Source organism: Phalacrocorax carbo, chromosome 2 (assembly GCF_963921805.1).
Source record: "Phalacrocorax carbo chromosome 2, bPhaCar2.1, whole genome shotgun sequence".
In the NCBI taxonomy this organism is placed as follows: Eukaryota; Metazoa; Chordata; class Aves; order Suliformes; family Phalacrocoracidae; genus Phalacrocorax; species Phalacrocorax carbo.
Genome location: NC_087514.1, coordinates 158,154,628 through 158,173,257, shown reverse-complemented (window position 1 = coordinate 158,173,257; position 18,630 = coordinate 158,154,628). Strand labels below are relative to the sequence as shown.

The following is an 18,630-nucleotide window of genomic DNA, read 5'->3' as shown; positions in this document are numbered from 1 at the left end:
TTGAGGGGGATTATATATTTATGGTTTCCCATTTGAAAGACTTTTAGCAGGTTTACCTCCAACATATGGATCCTATTTTGGTTCTTTTGTTTTAGCACTTAATGCTTATGAAATTGCCAGTTAATGACATCCATGCCTAAACCATGTTGCTTTTTAAAGTAAAATGTCTACCAAAGGTCCATGTTCATACTTACCACCTCTCAAGTACAGCAATGAATGTTTTAAGAGGCTTGTTACCTACTGTGTCTGGGGGAGGGACCCAGTCCAATAATGAAATTACAAACAGAGGGTTAGTCCTGCCTGTGCCGGGTCTCAGGGCAAAGCGACCCCCCCCCCGCCCCTCCCACACCAACGGGGCACCCCGTGGCTTAGTGCGGGGGGACCCCGCGGCGATGCTCAGCCGGAGAGAGCCGGTGTGTGTCCCCGACCCCCTCCCCAGCCCGGCCTCGGGCTGACCTGGGGCTGCGGGGCGGGCTGGGGGCAAACCCGGGGGCACCCGCCGGCCGGGAGCGGGCGCGCAGCCTGCGCGCAGCCTGCGCGGGGCGCAGAGCGGGTGGCGCAGGTCACCGGGCTCCCCCAATCAGCCGGAGCCTTTGATTGCGCCGCACGTGGGGACAAACCTCCTCACTTCAAAAGGGGGTGGGGAAGCTTGATTAAAGGCTTTTCTGCCCCGTGGGGATCGACGCCTTCTTGCAGCCCCTCCAAGCGACAGCGCAAACGCACCCACCGCCAAATATCTAGATTTTAAATGACTTTAATTTCTCTCCCCCACGCCTTGCTCTCTTCCCCCCTCCTCTCCTTTCAGTTTTGGAAACACCTGGTAAGTTGTAAAATGATTTACGAAGTGAAAGTGTTAAATGAGGCCACCAGCTGTAAGACTGACAGAGCTTTATGAGTTTTATTAGGTGCCCTATTATGGAAAATAAACTTTAATCCGTCCATAAAAACAGAATCTGAAAAACATATTTGCCCTTGTAGTCTGGAACACTGAAGGTATTCTTGTGAGACGCTGGGCTTTAAAGAGATTAATTTTATTGAGACAGACACAATACACCGGTAGGACTTTGATACCGAGTCCGTGAATAGTTGCCTGTACCTCGCAAAGCTATTTTTCACGGGGCTGAGGCACGTTTGGACACACACCTCTCGGGCATACGGTAAATTCCTGGCCCGGTAGCGCACGTCTGCCAGTTTAATTAGCGGGTATTTAATTGAAAATTAATGGCTGAACGAGGATCTTTCTTTTTTGGCGGGTGGGGTGTGATCTCAGGAAGCTCTTGATTTTTTTATTGTTATTGTTTTATTTATTGGGTTGGGTTGGGTTTTTTTAAGATAACGATGTGTCCTCCAGCCTGATGTGTTTTAGCTGTTTTAAGGTGTAAGCAGAGAGGCAAGTGCTGCTGGAAGGGAGCGACTCGGCTGCGCCGCCGGGTTCAGGGCGGAGGAGGCACCGCGGCCTTGCGCGGCCGTTGCGCGGGCGTTGCGCGGCCCCGCACCCACCAAGGTGCAGCCGCATCCACCGGCGCAGAAAATCGCAGGGCAACTAATGCTTTTATTTTCCTATCGCCTTCTATTCCCTGCAACCTGTGGCCGAGAGGAAATCGTTGACAAACCTGAATCAGAGCCTCAGGCGTAATTGTTTCCGTGCGAGGGGGGAGGTATCGATCGAGCGCAAACCAAATTTATCCCGAACGAGATTTTTTGGCATATGGGATCCATCCAGATTTGGGATTTGCCCCGTGAACGTGCGCGATTCCCGTCCGGCCCACGGGCACGGCGTCGCCTCCGCCTGAAGCTCCCCGCGACGGACACCACTTCCCCTTCGTGCCATCGTCCTGCCGTGATCTCCCGGACCCGCCGGCCGCTGTCGGGGGGGAGGATCCCGCGTGGAAGTTTAACGCGGGTTTGTAAAAATTCGCTTTTTTAACAAAGCAGAACAAAACAAAAAAGAAAGAAAAGGCGCACGGGAGTAGGAATACGCCGTATTTCGGGGATCTTCATGCGCCGGGGCTCTACGGGGGGGAAGGGCTGCGGCACCCCGGGGGTTCCTCAGGCTCCGGCGGGACCCCCACCCTCCTGCGCGGCCCCACGCGAGACCCGGAGCCGCGCCGTGATTCATTAGCGGGGATGAATTGCCAGCCGCGGCCCCGAGCTGGTGGGGATGAGCCAGTGATTATATTTAAATTCGCTATAATTGATTTGGGGAAGAGCCGCGGTGACAAGGATGAATTGATCTGCGAATTTATTGGCGAGATAAATCCCGCCGTTATCGAAAAACCTGTGCTTCGTGCCGGGGCGGCCCGCGGGGAGGGTGGAGGGGTCCCGTTCTTGGTACCGGGGGGGGCGGGGGGGCCCCTTGCCCCCCTCCACACGCCGCCCCACGAAACCGGTGTTGCTCGCCCCTTTTCTTACGCCCTGGCTCTGCAGCCCCTCTTTTTTGGGGGGGAAGAAGGGAAGGGTGGTTCCCCACCCCTCCCCAGGTGGGACACGCAGCTCTGCTGCCAGGGGGTGGGGGTGATGCCTGGAAAGCAACAAAACCCCGAGGGTGGGGAGGAACAGAATTCCTCCCCAGTACCGAGGCGTTCCTCTGGGAAAGACCCCTACCGATGTCAGCTATTACATGACGGCTGCGGCACCGAATTAAATTCGAGTTAGAAACCGGTTCCCCGCTCCCTTCCAGGCGCTCAGCTCTTCCCGGAGCACCGGGAACCGCCACCCAGGCAAAGAGCACTCATACATCTCAAGTACAAAACACCGTTTATTTTCCACCCCATCGCATAGATGGGGGGGCCTGGGGAATAATTTAGCATGCATAAGTAGAGGTAAATTTTTTTTTATAAATACAATATACAAAAATAAAGACAGTATTGAGATTTCCAGCAGTTTTAACGTTCATGACATAAACAGTTTTCCCAATATGTAGTAAGAACAAAAAATTTCCAATACTCAGCGAAAGGAATGCACTTCCCAGGGGCAGGGATGGCGGCGGGGGGGGGTGTCAAGTTTTGTCTGATTTTCAGTCAAAAATAACACTGTATTCACCGTAAATCCTCTTCTTTGCCCGGCATGCGGGGGGATCCTCTTCTCCATCACCCTCCAAGCAGGGAGAAGTGGGACCGAGGGGGGGAGCAGGGCCGGTGCCGAACGGGGCTCTCCCCCCCCACCCCCCTTCCGGGGGGACAGGCAGAGCCGGCGGCTGGAGGCAGCGGGGCAGGCAGCCAGGGGGGCTCACTGGGGCTGTGCCGGGGCTCCCTGCCGCCCCCGGGGCTGCGTGTCTGCCTCCTCTGCCTCAGAGCAGTCGGAGGAGTGGTAAGGGCAGCATCGCCCGGCCGCTGCTGCCTCCTCCTCCTCCTCCTCCTCCTCCTCTTCCTCATCCTCGGGCTCGCTGTCAGGCAGCTCCCGCATCCTCCTCCCGCCGCTCTTCTCCGGTGCGGGCAGCAGCAGGTCCTCATCCCCCTTGTCCTCCCCGCCACCCCCCTTCTGCTTCTCGGCCTCCTGCGCCGCCTGCTCCTTCGCCTTCTTGCTGCGCTTCCACTTCATGCGCCGGTTTTGGAACCAGATCTTCACCTGGGGGAGACGGGGGGCGGGGGACACGACATGGGGACACAGACACCTCCTCATCCACTGCCCCCCCTCCCCAGGCAGCATCCCCCCCCGCCCGCCACCCGCGGCGACTCACCTGCGTCTCGGTGAGCATCAGCGACGTGGCCACCTCGAAGCGCTTGGGCCGGGAGAGATACTTGTTGAGCTTGAACTGGTGCTCCAGCTCCAGCAGCTGCTGGCTGGTGAAGGCCGTGCGGGGCCGACGGCACTTCCCCAGAAGGTTGGACTGAGCCTGGGCTGGGAAAGGAGCGGGGGGGTGAGCGGGGGGGCCGCCCCGCCGCAGCCGGGGGTCCCCCGGGAGGGGAGCGGGGAGGAAAGCCGGCGGGAGCATTGGGGCAGGACGGACAGTCACCCACCAGATCACGGACCGAGGGAGGGATCCACCCCCTGCCGTCAGAACCCCCGGCTCCGGGGTTTCTGGGTTTGCGCAGTGTCAGGGGATACCCCCTCCCCCGCTCCCCAGAGACCCAAACAAATAATTAAATTAAATCTCTTAAATAAAGAAAAAAAGACGTATCTTGATTTCCCAAGGGTCTAGCAAGTGCGAGACAATAAAACGGAGCCGGGGATGGCGGCGAGGGGGTGCCGGGCTCTCCGGGGAGCCGCAATTGGCTCCATGTAAATGCTGCAGTTACAGCCGCCGCGCCCCCAGCCCGCCCGTACCCCTTTAATTAACGGGGGTGCAGGTAGGCACACACACACCCCCCGCCGCGGCGCGGGCCGGCAGCGAGGGCTGGAACGCTGTCTTCGAACGAAAAAGAAAAAAATAAATATATCGGCGTGTTTTCCGTGTTGAGAAATAATAATTAAAAACTAAAAAAAGGCCCGGCGATGGCTAAGGGGGAGGGCTCGGGCCCGCCCGAGCCCCTTCGGGGGCCCAGAAACCCCCGGGGATGCGAGGCGGCCGCGGCACCGCTCAGTTCTCGGAGTATTTTGGCATTTTGGCTTCGAAAAATCAGAACACGAAGGGGGGGTGGGGGCGGCTCTCTCCCCCCGGCCGCCCTCGGAGCCCGGGCAGTGTCCGCTCCCGGCCGGCAGCGCCGGGGAGGTTTTCTCACCGCGGTGCGATTTTCCGAGGCTCCATTCTCGTTTCTCTCCGGTTATTTATTCCACACACACACCCCCCCGTCCCTTGTTTGAAAGGCAGAGCTCTGACAGCTCTCCCAGTTATTTCCCCCCTCCGAATGTTCCAGTCTAAACAACCCCAATTCTAGAGCAAACAATGGAGTTTTTTGTCTGCGAATGCCTGTGCAGAGTATGAGGGGGGGGGGGAAAAATTCCAATTCCTTTCTCGGCATGATTTTCGTAAAACTACACCTCCGGCGTTGTTAAACCGGCCGTTCCCACAGCGAGCTCGCACCTCCGCAGCTGATCCGCGCCTAACAGATGCGCGCGGGGTCCCCGCCGCCGTGAGGCCTAGTGCTCGGCAGCGCGCCTCTGCCGGGACCTCGGGGTCGCCCGCTTTAACGCGGCGTTTGCAGCCTCCCCTCCTCCCTGACCTAAACCCTCCCGCCTAGATTTAGTTCGGGTCTATCCACTATCCCCAGCGAACGCGGAACACCAAGTTTTTGGCTCACCCCAGGTCCTCCCTACGCCGGGTTTGCCCAGAGGAGCCTGCCGTAATTATTATAAACCCATTTCCGATAAAAGAGAAATAAAATTAAGAACGGTGGCTGGGTGATGGGACCCGCCGCCCACTATTTTTTAGGGGGAATACATCGAGACTGGGTTTTGGGGGGAAGACCGTGAGGGCTCCTGTCCCTGCCGTCCCCTCTTCCCGGCAGCTTCTGCACCCCGGGGACGGCGGGAAAGGGCGTTCGCCACGGCAGGAAGCGATTTGCCACCTTCCTATTTAACCTGCCATGAAACCCCGAGCTGTCAGGGGCTCCGCAGGGCGGGAAGGTGAGGCGGCCCCCACACCCCGCTTCCCAGGGCGGATCGCTGCGCCCTCCTTCCAATAAATATAAAATAATAATAATTAAAAAAATCCACAAAAACAAACTCAAAGTCACCGCCTGTTTAAACCTACGGCTCATTCACGCCGGGGCGGGGAGGGGGATTCTACCCTCTCGGGAGGAGACGGCTCCCGCTAAGCCGGGCGGGGGGACGGCGGGGACGCGGCTGCGGGAGGCGAGTACTCACAGTTGAAGTCGGGCATTTTGGGCAGGATCATGCCGGCGGTGGAGGCCCGCAGCCACTGGTCCAGCTGGAAGGTGCCGGCGCTGAGCTTGATGGGGTCGGCGGCGGGGTGGGAGGGGTGGGCTCCCTGCACTTGCGAGTACGAGTAGGAGAGGGCCGGGTGCTGCCCGCCCAGCGCCGAGTAGCCGTACACCGGGTGGCCGTAGAGGGCCGCCTGGGCCGGCATGCCCGGCCCGCCGGGCGCCGCGGGGTGCAGTCCCAGGGCCATGCCGGCCGCCGAGGCGTGGTGATGCGGGTGGGAACCGGCGCCGGGCAAAAAACCGGGTTTAGGGACCAAGGCGCAGTGGGCGGCCAGGAGGCGCGGCGGAGAGGGGCTGTCGGTGCGCAGGCAGTCGGCGGGGCCGCCGGCGGGATGCTCGGAGGAGGACGAGGAGGATGAGGAAGAGGAGGAGGAGGAGGAGGAGGAGGAGGAAGACGGGGGGCTGCCGCTCCCGCTGCTGCTGCCGCCGCCCAGTGAGGTAACCAGGGCCAGCGGCGCGCTCTGCCCCGCCGCCGCCGCCTTGGGGGGGTCGACAGCCAGCAGCGCGTCGATGCGGAAATTTTTGGATTTTTCCATGAGAGCGCCGGCGAGCTGGGGCGGGAGGCGGGGGGACGGACGGGACCGCGGCCCCGGGCCGGCCGCGTCTCCCGGCGGCGGCGGCGGCAGTGCGGCCCCGCTCCGCGGCGCGCCCCTTCAAGGGCCGCAGGCGGCTCCCATTGGGCCGGCGGCGCCGCGGCCTCGCCCGCCATTGGCCCCGCCGCCCACCTGTCACAGCGGAGCGGCCCGCCCCCTTCCCTCGCCCCGGGGGACTCCAGGAGAGGCGGGGGCAGCGCGACGGGGGCAGCGCGACGGGGGGGTTAACGGGGGGGGCGGCATGAGAGGAGAGCCAGCCCCTCTCGGCGGGGAAAGCCCTCCCGGCCCCGGGACGCTGTCCCCGCCGCGCATTCAATGACGGTTTTTCCACCATTCCCGCACACGGCAAATATTTGCCGCGAACGCGCCGCCGACCGCTTTTTAACGAGTCGGAAAGAATAAACACCTGCGGGTCAGGGAGTCAAGCCTGCCACCAAACCCGGCTTTGTCAATAGTGTTATTAGACCTGCTTATCTAACGCAAACAGGACCGAACAGAAAAGGGAAAGAGCGGGGCGAGGGGTCGCCCCTCGGCGGGGTCCCCTTTCCCGGGGGGCGGCGGGGGCTCGGCAGAGCCGGTGTGAGCGGAGGGTCAGGCTGCGGCGCCAAGCGCTGCCGCGGCGTACGCGGCCTCCCTTCGGAAAGCCTCCGCCCGCCCCCGGGAGAAGGAAATGCTGCGGGAAATGCCCGTGTCGCGGCTCCGTCACCGTCAGCACTCCCCACACTCCCCACGCCCCGGGAGGGACCCTTCGCCCGCGGGGGGCGGCGGGGATGCGCCCCCGGGGAGACCGCGAGGGGGGCGGGCGGGGCCCCCCCGGCCTGCGCCTCCGGGGGTGGGAAAACGAAAAGCGATGAAAAGGGGGGGAAGGAAAGGAAGAGGGGGGGGAAACAGAGAAGGCCGGAGTCCGACACAACCGACAGAATATCCGACGGTTTTGCTCCTGGTCCCCTCCTCGTCACTGCACCGGGTGCAGAAGGCCCAGAGCACCTCTGCGGGGTGGGCGCGCGCCCCCCCGCACACAGAGGCGCTCACGCCCACGCACAGACGCGCCCGTGGCCTGACACTCCCCTGCTCTCCTGCGCTTTTTTTTTTCCCCTTGACCTCCCTGATTGGAGCCTCCGCAGGCGCTCGCTCACACATAGACACAAGCAGGGACGGACAGAAGGCCAGCAGACGCACAGGCTCAAGCAGGGCAGGCACAGACACGAACAAGCACAGTGGACACACAGGCACGAGCAGACGCACAGACGCACCTGTACAGCCCAGGCACGACTGCACACATGCGCACGCGTGGCGCAGCGGAGCCCCACGCACACGGGTGTTCCCCACACCCGCACACAGGGACGAGCGGAGCAGACGCACCCGGACCCAAGCAGGGGCTGCTCCCGCACTTAGAACCCCGACACGCACCTCGGCACGGCCCGCTCACGCTGCGGGGGATCGCGGGACGTGCCCCGCACGACGCACAAGGCACCCGTGCACACGCTCCCCCGGGCTCCGCGGGGACGAGAGAGGAAAACCGAAGTGCGGGGTCGCTTTTTATGAACCGCTTGGGTTTTGCCGGGTCACCGGCGGGCTCCGAGGGCCCGGGAGGCCGCCCCAGGGACGGCTGCTTTCCGCCGGGGCTCCCCTTGAACGCCGCTTTGGTCCCCACGCACAGGGCAGTACCACGGCGGGAGTGCCCTGAACCGGGGCTTGCCCCCATGACCGACCCCGAAGGCGGGAGGGGGACTATTGAACCCGTCCCCTCCTTCCCTGCACCCCGGCAGCGGGAGGGTCACCCCCCGGCAGTGCCCCGGGGGCAGGGGGGGGTGTCCGGCCCGTGGGAAACGGGGGCGCGGCGATCACCTCCCCGGGCAGAGCCGGTGCCACTTCCCGATGCCCGGGCCGGCCGTGCCGGAGCTGTCCCGCACACGCGGATTGCGGCACGGCTGCGGGCCCCGGCGCTGTGCTATCCGTGGGAGGAGGGAGCGGAGCTGCAGCGGGGTTCACCTGGTGCAGAAGCGTGAGAGCCGGGCTGCGCTCCGGACACGGGTGGGGACGCGTGTCCGCGGCCGGGAGGGATTCGCGGCCCGCAGGCGGGGGTGGCGGGGCCGTGGGCGTTTATCCAGGCAGTGACGGGGCGGCGGGCGCGGGGGTCTGGCGGGGGGTGCGGGCCGAGGCCGCACCGTTGCCCCCCGGCCCATCCCCGTCCCCCGGGGCGGGCTCAGGCGGGTCGCCCCGTCCGGGCACCCCGCGCCTCCCGGCCCGGTGCCGCACGCGGGCACCGTTTGGCTGATGGGCGTGTGGTCCGTCCTGTCCCACCCCCCCCCGCAGGACCCGCAAACTTCAGCCGAGCAGCGCTGCCGCTGCCGGGCCACTCCGTGAGCCCCCCGCAGCCCTTCGGGGCACCCCAAGGGGACCCGCCCGGCCCCCGCACGCCCGCCTGCCTTGGCCCCCTTGATCGCTCCCAGGCTGCCCTCCCTCCCGGGGCGCAATCCTGGGCGCTTAGGGAAAGATTTCGATTTCCAGGCCTTTTTTTTTTTGATCGAGTACGAATTCTTTTTTTTCTTTTCCTTTTTACCCTCCTTCTATTTTCTTTTTCCTTTCTTTTTTCTTTCCTTCTTTCTTTCCTTTTTTCTTTCCTTCTTTCCTTTTTTCCTTCCTTCCTTCTTTTTTCTTTCCTTTTTTCCTTCCTTCTTTCTTTTTTCCTTCCTTCTTTCTTTTTTCCTTCCTTCTTTCCTTATTTCTTTTCTTCTTTCCTGTTTTCTTTCTTTACTTCTTTCCTGTTTTAATTTTTTCTGTTATTTTTTCTTCTTTCCTTTTTTCTTTTATTTCCTTTTTTATTTCCTTTTTTTCCTTTCCTTTTCCCTTTTTTTCTTATCTTTTTTTTCCCCCCTTTTATTTCCCCGCTCCCTCCCCTGTGTCCCCCCAAGCCCCAGGTGCTGAAAGGCATCCGGGCCGGCTGAACTCCCCGCGGCTCCCGCACCTGTGTTGATCCAGTTGTATTGCCCGGGAGCCAACAATGCGCGGTTATCTCGGCGGAGATAGGGCAAGGAGCGCTCTCCCCCAGCCCCCCCGGGTGGTCCGCTTTCAGCGGAGCCCCCCGCTCCCCCCCGGCCGTGGGCAAACAGAAGATGCCTATCTCGCCTTTTGAAAAGCCGGGGTGGTGCATGCGGGGGGGGGGGGGCGTGGGGTAAACCCCGGGCGGCCGCGGGCTGCAGCGGCGGGGCGCCCGGAGCCCTGCGATGGGGTCGCGGGGTGCGTGTCTCGGTCCTGTGGATTAAACACACCCCCGGTCTCCCCACGCAGGCCGGTCTCTCCAAAGCCGTTACAAACCCCAGGCGCGGGGCCAGCGTTATTGCCAAAAACACATATTACACTGCGACATTCTGTAAATGAGATAATGATACATAAACCTCCCTGATAAATGTGACATCCTCGGGATGTCTCCTCTAAATTAGCCGCTTGCATTGACTGCTAATAATGGTGAGTTTATGAAAGCAATTTCAGTGCAAAAAGCGCAGGGTCTTCTCGGTCTAATCAGCCTGCCTCCCTTAATGGATGAGGGGGTCAGGCGGAGAATTATTGACACTCTGCTGCCCTTAACCTGTTTCCCAATAAAGCTGATTAGTTTTTGTCAATTCATCAGCTAACCACTCTCGCCGGGACTGCATCAAAGCCGGATTTGCTCAGGGGAAATCAACAAGTCCCAGCTCCGAGCCATTACGAGCGGCTCCGGCTGCGGGCGGGTCCCCGGCCGGGGCCGGGGGGGGTGTCCCGGCGCTTCGGGGGAGAAAACGGGCCCCTCCGGGGGCTCGGGCTGGCACAACCGGCCTCAGGTAGTCGGAAAACACCTACGCCTTGTCAAAGTGTTCTCTTCGGCGCGGGGAAGGGAGGCAGCCCCCCGCCCTGGCTGGGTGCTCAGGGGGGGCCGCCTCCGCACGCCCCTCCCGCGAACGGGGCATTCGGTGCGGCCCTGGGGAGGAGGGTCGGGCTGCAAACGGGCCTCCCCAAACCCTCCTTCACCCCCAACCCCCGCATTCGGGGGAAAAATCGGTTCCTGAGTTGGGACGCCGGGATTTTTTTAATTATTATTATATTTTTTTCCTACAAAACATCTTCCAAAGTTTTGCCTCCCGCAGACTTCCTCTCTCTTCTGGTAACGTCAAGGAAAAATTTAAAATTTAGTTCCGCTCCTTCTGCGACCCTCGCATCAGGCGCGGTTTGTCTGGAATAACGAAAGCTGGCCGGTTTTTGCTCATCCACAAGAAAACAACAAAAAGCCCACCAAGCGTGCGCTGCCCCTTTAAGCCCCGACCAGCAGCCTCTCAGTCCACCCCCCTTCAATTTAATTTCATTAAAACAGAGCATGAATATTTCTATTAAACCTAAAATGAAATATGAAGCCATTTAGACTCTGCCTGCACCAATCACCCAGATTTATGACTTTTATTCATCACATCAAGAGCTGGGAAAAATGAATTTTCTTCACCCAGGAAGGAAATAAAACCCCTGCCTTGGTCATTTCCAGAAAGCTGTTAATTTGCCCATGTGGTAATTACTTTCACAATTAACTAAAATACAAATCAACCTGACAAATTGGGTTAGTTTATATATTAATTAGCCAGTTTAAATTTATTCATTATGAAAAGACAATTTAAGAGGACCCCGGGTGTCTGTTTTATCGCAATAAATTATTGTTAGGAAATGGGGGCTAATAAAACGCCACGATATTTGAGGGCACCGCGCAGGCGGGGAGCTGCGGGGCCGCCGCCGGCGCTGCTTCCGCGGGCGCGGGCGGAGCGCGGCTCTCCGCGGGGTCGAGGGGGAAACGGCGTCCCGCGGAGGAGGAGGAGGAGAGGAAGGCCGGGGCCATGCCCCTCCTCCAGCTGCGCTGATTTAACACTCCGTCGATAGGATCATTCGATGCCTTTTAGCTTGTGATCTTTATAAATGTCCCGCTATTAAATTAGAAAATGATTCTCTCCTCGTTTAATTGTATTCTTTCGTTTCTTATTTCCAATTAATTAGTCCTATCGACGTTGCAATATTTTAAATGACTGGAGTCCGTTTACAGTTTAAAATATATGGGTCAGCGCATGCAATTTTAGACTAGGCAGAACTATATAATGTGGGTTTTAACTACTCTGCTCTCATACGTCTTAAACATCTGGCTAAATGCATCATTTGAAAACACCGCGGGTATTTTACGCGCTCGGGCCGGGCCGCGCCGCCGCCCCTCCGCGCAAGCCCGCGCAAGCCCGCGCAAACCCGCCCGCCGGGACTGAAAATCGCTTGCGCCGCTCCTGCCGCCGGCGCTGCCAACGGACGGCGGGTTAAGGACAAACCGCGCGGTTTGGGGAAAAGCTGCGGGTTGCTTTTTTTTTTTTTCTCCCCAGCGCAGCCCGGGGGCTGCGAAACGCCTTTGGGGCTCCCCCCCCCAAACCCTCCCCCGCGCATCCCCCGCCCCAGGCAGGGCGGCAGCGCAGGGGAAAGGGTGAGGGGCTGCGAAGGGACCCCCCAGCTGCCTGTCCTGGGGACTAGGGAGGGAACAACGGGGAATTAAATATATATATATAATGAACCCATATAATGGGGTATCAAATAACCAGCCCTGTCGTGGCTGAGGTGGTCTGCACAGTCCCCCGAGCACTGCCCCAGGGATGTGCGGGATGGAGGGGACGTGCATGTCCCTCCTGTATCAGAAGAGGGGGGGACCCAGCGCTCTTTCACCTTCTCTGCTCCCCTCTCCCCGGTAGGAAAGCCCCCCGAGAGATGCCTTAAAAGGCAGGGCGGGCAGCATGGGTCATCCTGCCCCCTGTGTAGCCCTCCTCCCAGAGCAGCCAAAGACTCTACGAAGTCCCACCTTCTCCGTGAGCCAGGCTGGCTCTGTCCCCAGGCTGTGAGGCACAGGGGGTACACCACAAGCCCATGGGGGACACCTGAATGTGCTGGGGGGCTGAGGGAGGGAGCTAGCAGAAGCACCAAGCAGAAGCACAGGCAAGCGTGGCTGGGCTGTGACAGTGTGGGGATGCAGGGGACATGCTCACACTCTGTGTGGATGGACACAAACTCCCCAGGTCTCCTGGTTCATCATCCCTCAGCTGGTGCCTTCTGCCTGGTTCAGCCCACCTCATCCTACCCCATCAGCACATGAGGGCTGAACATCTCAGATACCATATCTCTACAAGGTTCCTGGGACATCCTTCATCCTGATGAAGGTGGCCCTTCACTGACTTGTACTTAAACACCTGGGACAGAGAAGCCACCTCCCACCCACATCTGGGGTGATGCTGAACCTCTCCTAGATAGCTGCAGGCTTCGGCAGAGAAAAGCCGGGCTCAGAGTCACCCCTGTAGCAGGCAGAGTTACTCTTTGCTGTCCCCAGCTCACCTCGTGTCACTGGTTCCTCCAAATGGGAGGATGCCAGGAGGATCTTGGGTCTGGAGTTCTTGGTGACTCTCCTTGAGCTTTCGAGATTCAGGTGGTCCCAGCCTCAGTCTCCAGCCCTGCCTCCATGGGACCCCCACTCCAATCAGGCAAGGCTTCCTGCAATTGATTTTAGAGGAGTTATTTGGAGAAACAGCAGATCCATGTGGATGGAGAGGGGGATATCTGCCCCGTCTCCGGGAGAAACAGGAAGACTCCCTCCACTTCGTGCTGTTCAGCTCTGGGACTGTTTGGGCCTCCAGTGTGCGTCTCAGAGGAACAACATAAATGTCAGGAAGGATAAAAGATGAATCATAAGGGCAGATTAATAATGTGACAAATACTATTGTTTCTTGGCCTGGGCCCCAAAGGTCCCTCCCATCCACGGTGGGCTCAGAAAAAGCACCTAATGTGGTAAAACCTAAATGTGAACCGCTCCCATTATTAATTGTATCAAATGTCGTTGTAGTAACATTAATCACATCAAGGCTCTCGTGCGATTTAGGAGATTGTAATATGTGATTCCATAAGACTCTCATTGTGATTTAGCATTGATTAATGTCCATTCATAAAATGATATAAAACTTACTTCTCTTCCATTGTAGAGCCCCAAACCACATTCCAGCCAATATTTCAAAACCTTGTTAATGTAACTGCTAATTTCAGAGGGTGATGGTGATGGTTATGGCGTACATGGGCTTGTGCGGAGGGGTCTGCAGTGGGGGCAGGAAGAGGTTATAGAAATTATTTCCAAAGCAGAAAATTGCTGTCCGGTTTAAACTATTTCAGGTGTTACATGGTTATTCTGCTGTGACTTCAGTTTTGTACCAGAGCTCCCGAGAACTTAATTAGGACTTTGAAGTGCCTGACTCTAAATGCTCAAAGAATCAAATTATTTTGTTAATAAAACCCCCAGGATTTGTACCTGTGGCTTCTTCATTCCCTTGTAGCATTGAGCCACCATCCGCTCCCAGTGAACTGGCTGCTCTGAAGATATTCATAGATACAGTTTGCTTTCACTGTATTTTCTGGAGGCAGGAGGCTCTGCTTGGCACAGGGCCTAGTACAAAATAGCTCATGCTTTTTATTTCCTTTTTTTCTTCTTTTTTTAAGACACATACCAGGGATTGCGATGTGCATGCATAATGTTATGTGACCCAGGAATCATGCTCTTGCAAAAAAGGATCAAATTAGTGAAGCAGGGAGGAGACTGCGTGACTAGCAAAATGTTTAGAGAATTAAAAAAAAAAGGCTGAAAGTTGACATCTGGATAAAAAAACTAATATATAATAGGAAGTTCAGCATTTGGCGCTTTCATATATATAATTTAGCTATAGATAATAGATAATAGAGAGTTCACAGGATCACTTGATGGGAAATATATTGATAATACAATTTTTCTTTGCAAAATGTACGCAATGATTGCAGGTTTGGTTTAATAATAAATTTAACTTTGAAGAATCATTTGATTCAAACCTCTGCTTTTTCTAATGGCATTCAGAATTATTAATATCTGTCTAGCCAGCTAAAGAGGTTTTTAAAAGAGTATGCTGGGTGTTCTGCAATTAGAGTGGCCATCTGCCCTTTATTAAAACTCCATTAACCTTTACATTAAAATACATTTAAAATGCAGACACACTGAAAATATCAAACACAAATAAAATAGATAAATCTAAGTGGTTTCTTTGCTTTACTGGCTTATTTGTGCAGAACATGGCAACTTGTTGTGGCACCTATAATTTTCTGGGGACAGATAACACTCTGTAGCATCAATTTTCCCATATTAAGGATAGGAAATAATTACAAGAAGGTAATTGAATTAATAACACCTCTGATGAAAATTTCTAGGGCATGATCTTGTTTATAGAAGGCTAGAAAATTGTTTAAGGGTCATATTATTAACTTTAGAATAAAATGCTTAATTTTAAGAGCAGAACTAATTTGCCGTGCTGAAGCAGCTCTGCTGATTACAGTGGAAGTGGTGATGTGGTAGAATGACTGATGCAAATAAAATGATTGAAAATTTTCTGAAAATATTCAGATATATTGTCACTATAAAATCCAACTCAGTTCCTGTAGATGCTGCTGCCTTGTTCCCTTGAGCCTTGTACGGTGGTATCTCTCTAAGGAGTGAGCACGACGCTGTATTTACCCTGCCTGAATTATTGCTACTACTGGCAGAGCTGCTGATTTTGTCTGTAAATAAATATGCCTAAAATACCCCTTCTAAGACCTGTTCTTATGCTGTTCTAATTTCACCACATTTGAACAATGAGGCCTGAAATTCCTGAGCTAAAATATCTGCCTGCTCTTTATTTTTTTAAGTCAGCAAAAATGGCTCAGCCATTTTCAAGACCCAGGTTAAGATATAATGTCATTGTTTTGCCTGCCTTAAAGTCTTTCCAGTGAGGGTGTTTGCATACCCATTGAGCCATGATTTACGGCCACAGCTGGTGCGGATCAGGCCCCCCTGGCACGGGCACACCTCCTGTCATCGATCCCACAAACCCAGCCTTCGGCCAAATCATAAAACTTCCGAAAGTGGCTCCTCCGTGAGCTCCGCAGCCTCCTTAGCTGCATTTCTCAAAGACTGCTTTTGCTCTGGAGATAAACCTGGACAGGATCTGAGCGGGATTTCCCTCCCTGTCGCTGCTTTTTCTGCCTCCCATGGGCTGCAGCAGCCAGTACTGGAGGAGCGAGATGTCAGACCTGACCACGGCTAGGGACATGGGCCAAGGAAGGAGCTGGTGGCAGCGCGGAGCTGGGTGAGTGGTGCTCGCCGAGCATCGTGGGTACCACACCTGCAACGAGGGCTTGCAGAGAAATGCAGAGCTGGACGTGATGGAAGGAGGTGGGGGCACTCCAGAGCCAGAGGTGCTAAAGCCACAGCTGCATAGAGAGAGAGAGGGTGGTGGGAGGAGGTGAGGCGGGATGGGGAGGATGAGGATGGGCAAGGGGTCCAGGTCTGTGATGTGAGGTTGGGGAGGGGAGCAGGGAAGTGAGAGGCAGCGTCTGAAGAGTGCCGCACAAAGACGACGTCAGCGTCAAGAGGGAGAGGTCAGCGGTGGTCCGTACCCTGCGTGATCAGCTGCCGCTGCGCTCAGCAGTTGCTCAGAGAGGAATTTCTGACAGTCCTGGGATTGAGTATTTGCATTTTCATTGCAGAATTGACTTTGTAAAAATTTTACCTGGCAAAGCATTTCCATCCAAACTGCAAGAAAATGATAGCATATTTTCAAAGCCATAGTTTCTCAGAAAGTTTTACAACATTCGCAATTTATTTTTATTCAGAACAAACCCAAATATCAAAATTGTAGAATTTCCCAAGAACCACAAATCCCGCTTCCTTTAAGGCTCTGGTCTCAGTGATCCCTGTATATTTTAATGGTACAGTTTAATTTCAGGTCCCAGTAAAGCTCTGCTGCTAAGGAAATGGTTTAGGGAGTTAAATACTGTATTTCCACAGAAGATCATGCTATTTTCTTAATTGCATTTTCGATAGCAGGATCCACATCTCCCTAGATTGAAGGATCATCTTGGAAAAAAGAGCTTAGCTTTCAAACAGGTTTGTAGTTTTCTTTGCTGGATTTATATATGATCCTTATATTGACAGTACTTTTTGATTAATATTGTGTATAACATTCCTTAATGCATCAGTTGAATTAATTATGCAGAAACATTTGGCCACCTGGACATACTATTGATGAAATGACATTTTATTGACAAAATGACAATGTAATACTGAGCTTTCCTAAAGCTCTCTGCTGAGTAGATTGTTTGATTCAGTAAGTAGAACAGGGGATGTGGGCAACTCAGGAAACCCTTGTTTTCCCCAAAATTTCTCCGTTGGCCATGAGTACATGAGGTTTGCTACTGGAAGTTAGTCCTGGGCTACTTTGGGTTTTCTGCTAATGGATGATACCCAGAGCAGCAGCGTCATCCATAGCTTCTGCTGGCTGAGCTTGGAGGAACCGTCTCAATGAAGTTTGCTCAAATGCACCTGTGGGGAACGGCCCCAACATCTCCTTTTGGCAGGGGCCCTGCTGTGGCTTCAGGCATTTCAAATCATTTTGCTCAATGAGTTGAACTGTGGTGGGGTGACATGTGCATCTGTTAAGGGGAAAAAGAGCTGCCTCCACCAGCGTGGCTTGCAAAGAGCCTGGATTTGCTGCCCTACCCACACCTTGGCCAGAAGAGTGTTCAGAACTTTCTCTTCTCTTCACAGTGTGGACAGTATGATCTCACTGTGTGGTCTTGAACAAGCTTTTGTTTAGGTTTCGCTGTGTTTTAACGCCAGACTTTAAAAATCAAACAGACTTCAAAATGATAGATTTGGGGTGGGATTTTCAAAAGCTTACAAGGGACTTTGGAACCGGCATCATATGAAATTGCTGGGGTCTTCAATCATTTGGGCACTTTTGAAAAAATTCATATCCTTTATCAGGACCTTAGTTTCTCTTTCTTAAAAAATTGGAGTGTAGAGGCGGTACTGATGATGGAGAATAATATTGACTTTCTGTAGCTGATAGCAGAGATGTGAGTGGGCTGGGAGTTTTCCAACCAGATGTTTTTTTCTAGGAAAATGCTGATTTATTGAAACTGAAACTTTTCATGGGAACATATCAGTACTGATTAAATTTTGTTGAGAGAGATTGCTAGGGTCTGAGCCAGAATTTCTGGCTGTAACAAAAAATGAGATCCTTGAGTGGGGAATGGCCAACAGGTCAGGGCAGCCATCTGGAGCCTGTCTGGGTCAGGTAGAGGAGTGGACGGACTGGGGGTCTCCCACATAACTGACATAGCCCTTGGGCTATTGCTTACTGCAAGGATCCTCTACTGTTTATTTCATAAAGCAAACTTAAAAATCCTCTCCAGCTTATTTTTATATGGGGTGGGAAGTTTATTTCTTGCCTATGTTGTTGTGAGAATTAAATATTTGCTTGCAAAGGTCTTTGAAGATGCAATCTGTGAAATTATCGGTATTGCAGTTACTATTGCTCATTTAGAAAGAAAGTTGCATTGCAGGGTACGATCAACAGAAACGCTTTGGAGAGGATGTCTGGATGTCAAGTGCAAACACTGAATCCTCTGGAAGCAAATTACTGGTAACTTCATTATGGTGAGTTATCATCAGTAAATGTTATTAGTGTGAGGATTTGTTCCCATGTCAGAATGATATTAATACAATATTAGTGATGCAGGTCTTCGGTGTCAACATGAGAATATTAAATGCAAGTGGAGGAAAATTGTATTGGATTGAGGAGATGATGGCAAATCAATGACACAGAAAATCTATGGAGAGCAGTTCACAGTGACACAAGAAAGCAGTGTCCGCATAAATCAGTGGAGACCAATGGACACTGAAAGGAAATTTCCATGCAAGATTAAGTGGACATTGTTATCATGTCAAGACCATGTGAAATAAGTGCTACAAAATGAGGATGATACTGTGATACTGACATTTAGACCAAACAATGTCAACAGAAATTATTCTTCCATTAAAAGAAACCAACAGCCTTTTCCTTACAAACTCTTGTCAGCAGCAGGAAAAGCTACTGTGCCCCACCAGGCCTGGGAGCTCCCGTGGTGGATCAAGCCCTGCAGTGTTTGGTGCTGAGCAAACACACACCTATGCAGTCTCTCCTGGCCCAGAAAGCTGCCAAAGATGGGGAACAGCAGATGTCTGCAGAGGGGACATGACAGCGTCTGAAGAGACAAAAGAACAACATGATCGGTGTGGTGGCTGCTGCCTCTGCTTTGCTGAGTTTTCTGTAGGCAAAGGAGAGAGGTGGAGAATGAGGAGG

At 54.7% G+C, this 18,630-nt stretch overlaps 1 protein-coding gene across 1 annotated transcript; it reads right to left on the bottom strand.

Annotated features, from left to right (window-relative positions):
• Nucleotides 1-2,745: 2,745 nt before the first annotated feature.
• Nucleotides 2,746-6,435, bottom strand: MNX1 (motor neuron and pancreas homeobox 1). Its single transcript, XM_064441764.1, has 3 exons — nucleotides 5,746-6,435; nucleotides 3,680-3,840; nucleotides 2,746-3,567 (listed from the first exon to the last, which is right to left on the bottom strand). Exons 1-3 carry the CDS (start codon nucleotides 6,356-6,358, stop codon nucleotides 3,229-3,231), a joined length of 1,113 nt encoding a protein of 370 aa, XP_064297834.1. The 5' UTR covers nucleotides 6,359-6,435; the 3' UTR covers nucleotides 2,746-3,228.
• Between the last annotated feature and the right edge of the window lie 12,195 nt (nucleotides 6,436-18,630).

Excerpts from the sequence above, each read along its gene's own strand:
- MNX1 (XM_064441764.1), bottom strand. The coding sequence starts at position 6,358 with ATGGAAAAATCCAAAAATTTCCGCATCGACGCGCTGCTGGCTGTCGAC. Across the intron at positions 3,841-5,745 it reads CAAAATGCCCGACTTCAACT|CCCAGGCTCAGTCCAACCTT; the intron begins GTGAGTACTCGC and ends CTCCTTTCCCAG. Across the intron at positions 3,568-3,679 it reads TGATGCTCACCGAGACGCAG|GTGAAGATCTGGTTCCAAAA; the intron begins GTGAGTCGCCGC and ends CGTCTCCCCCAG.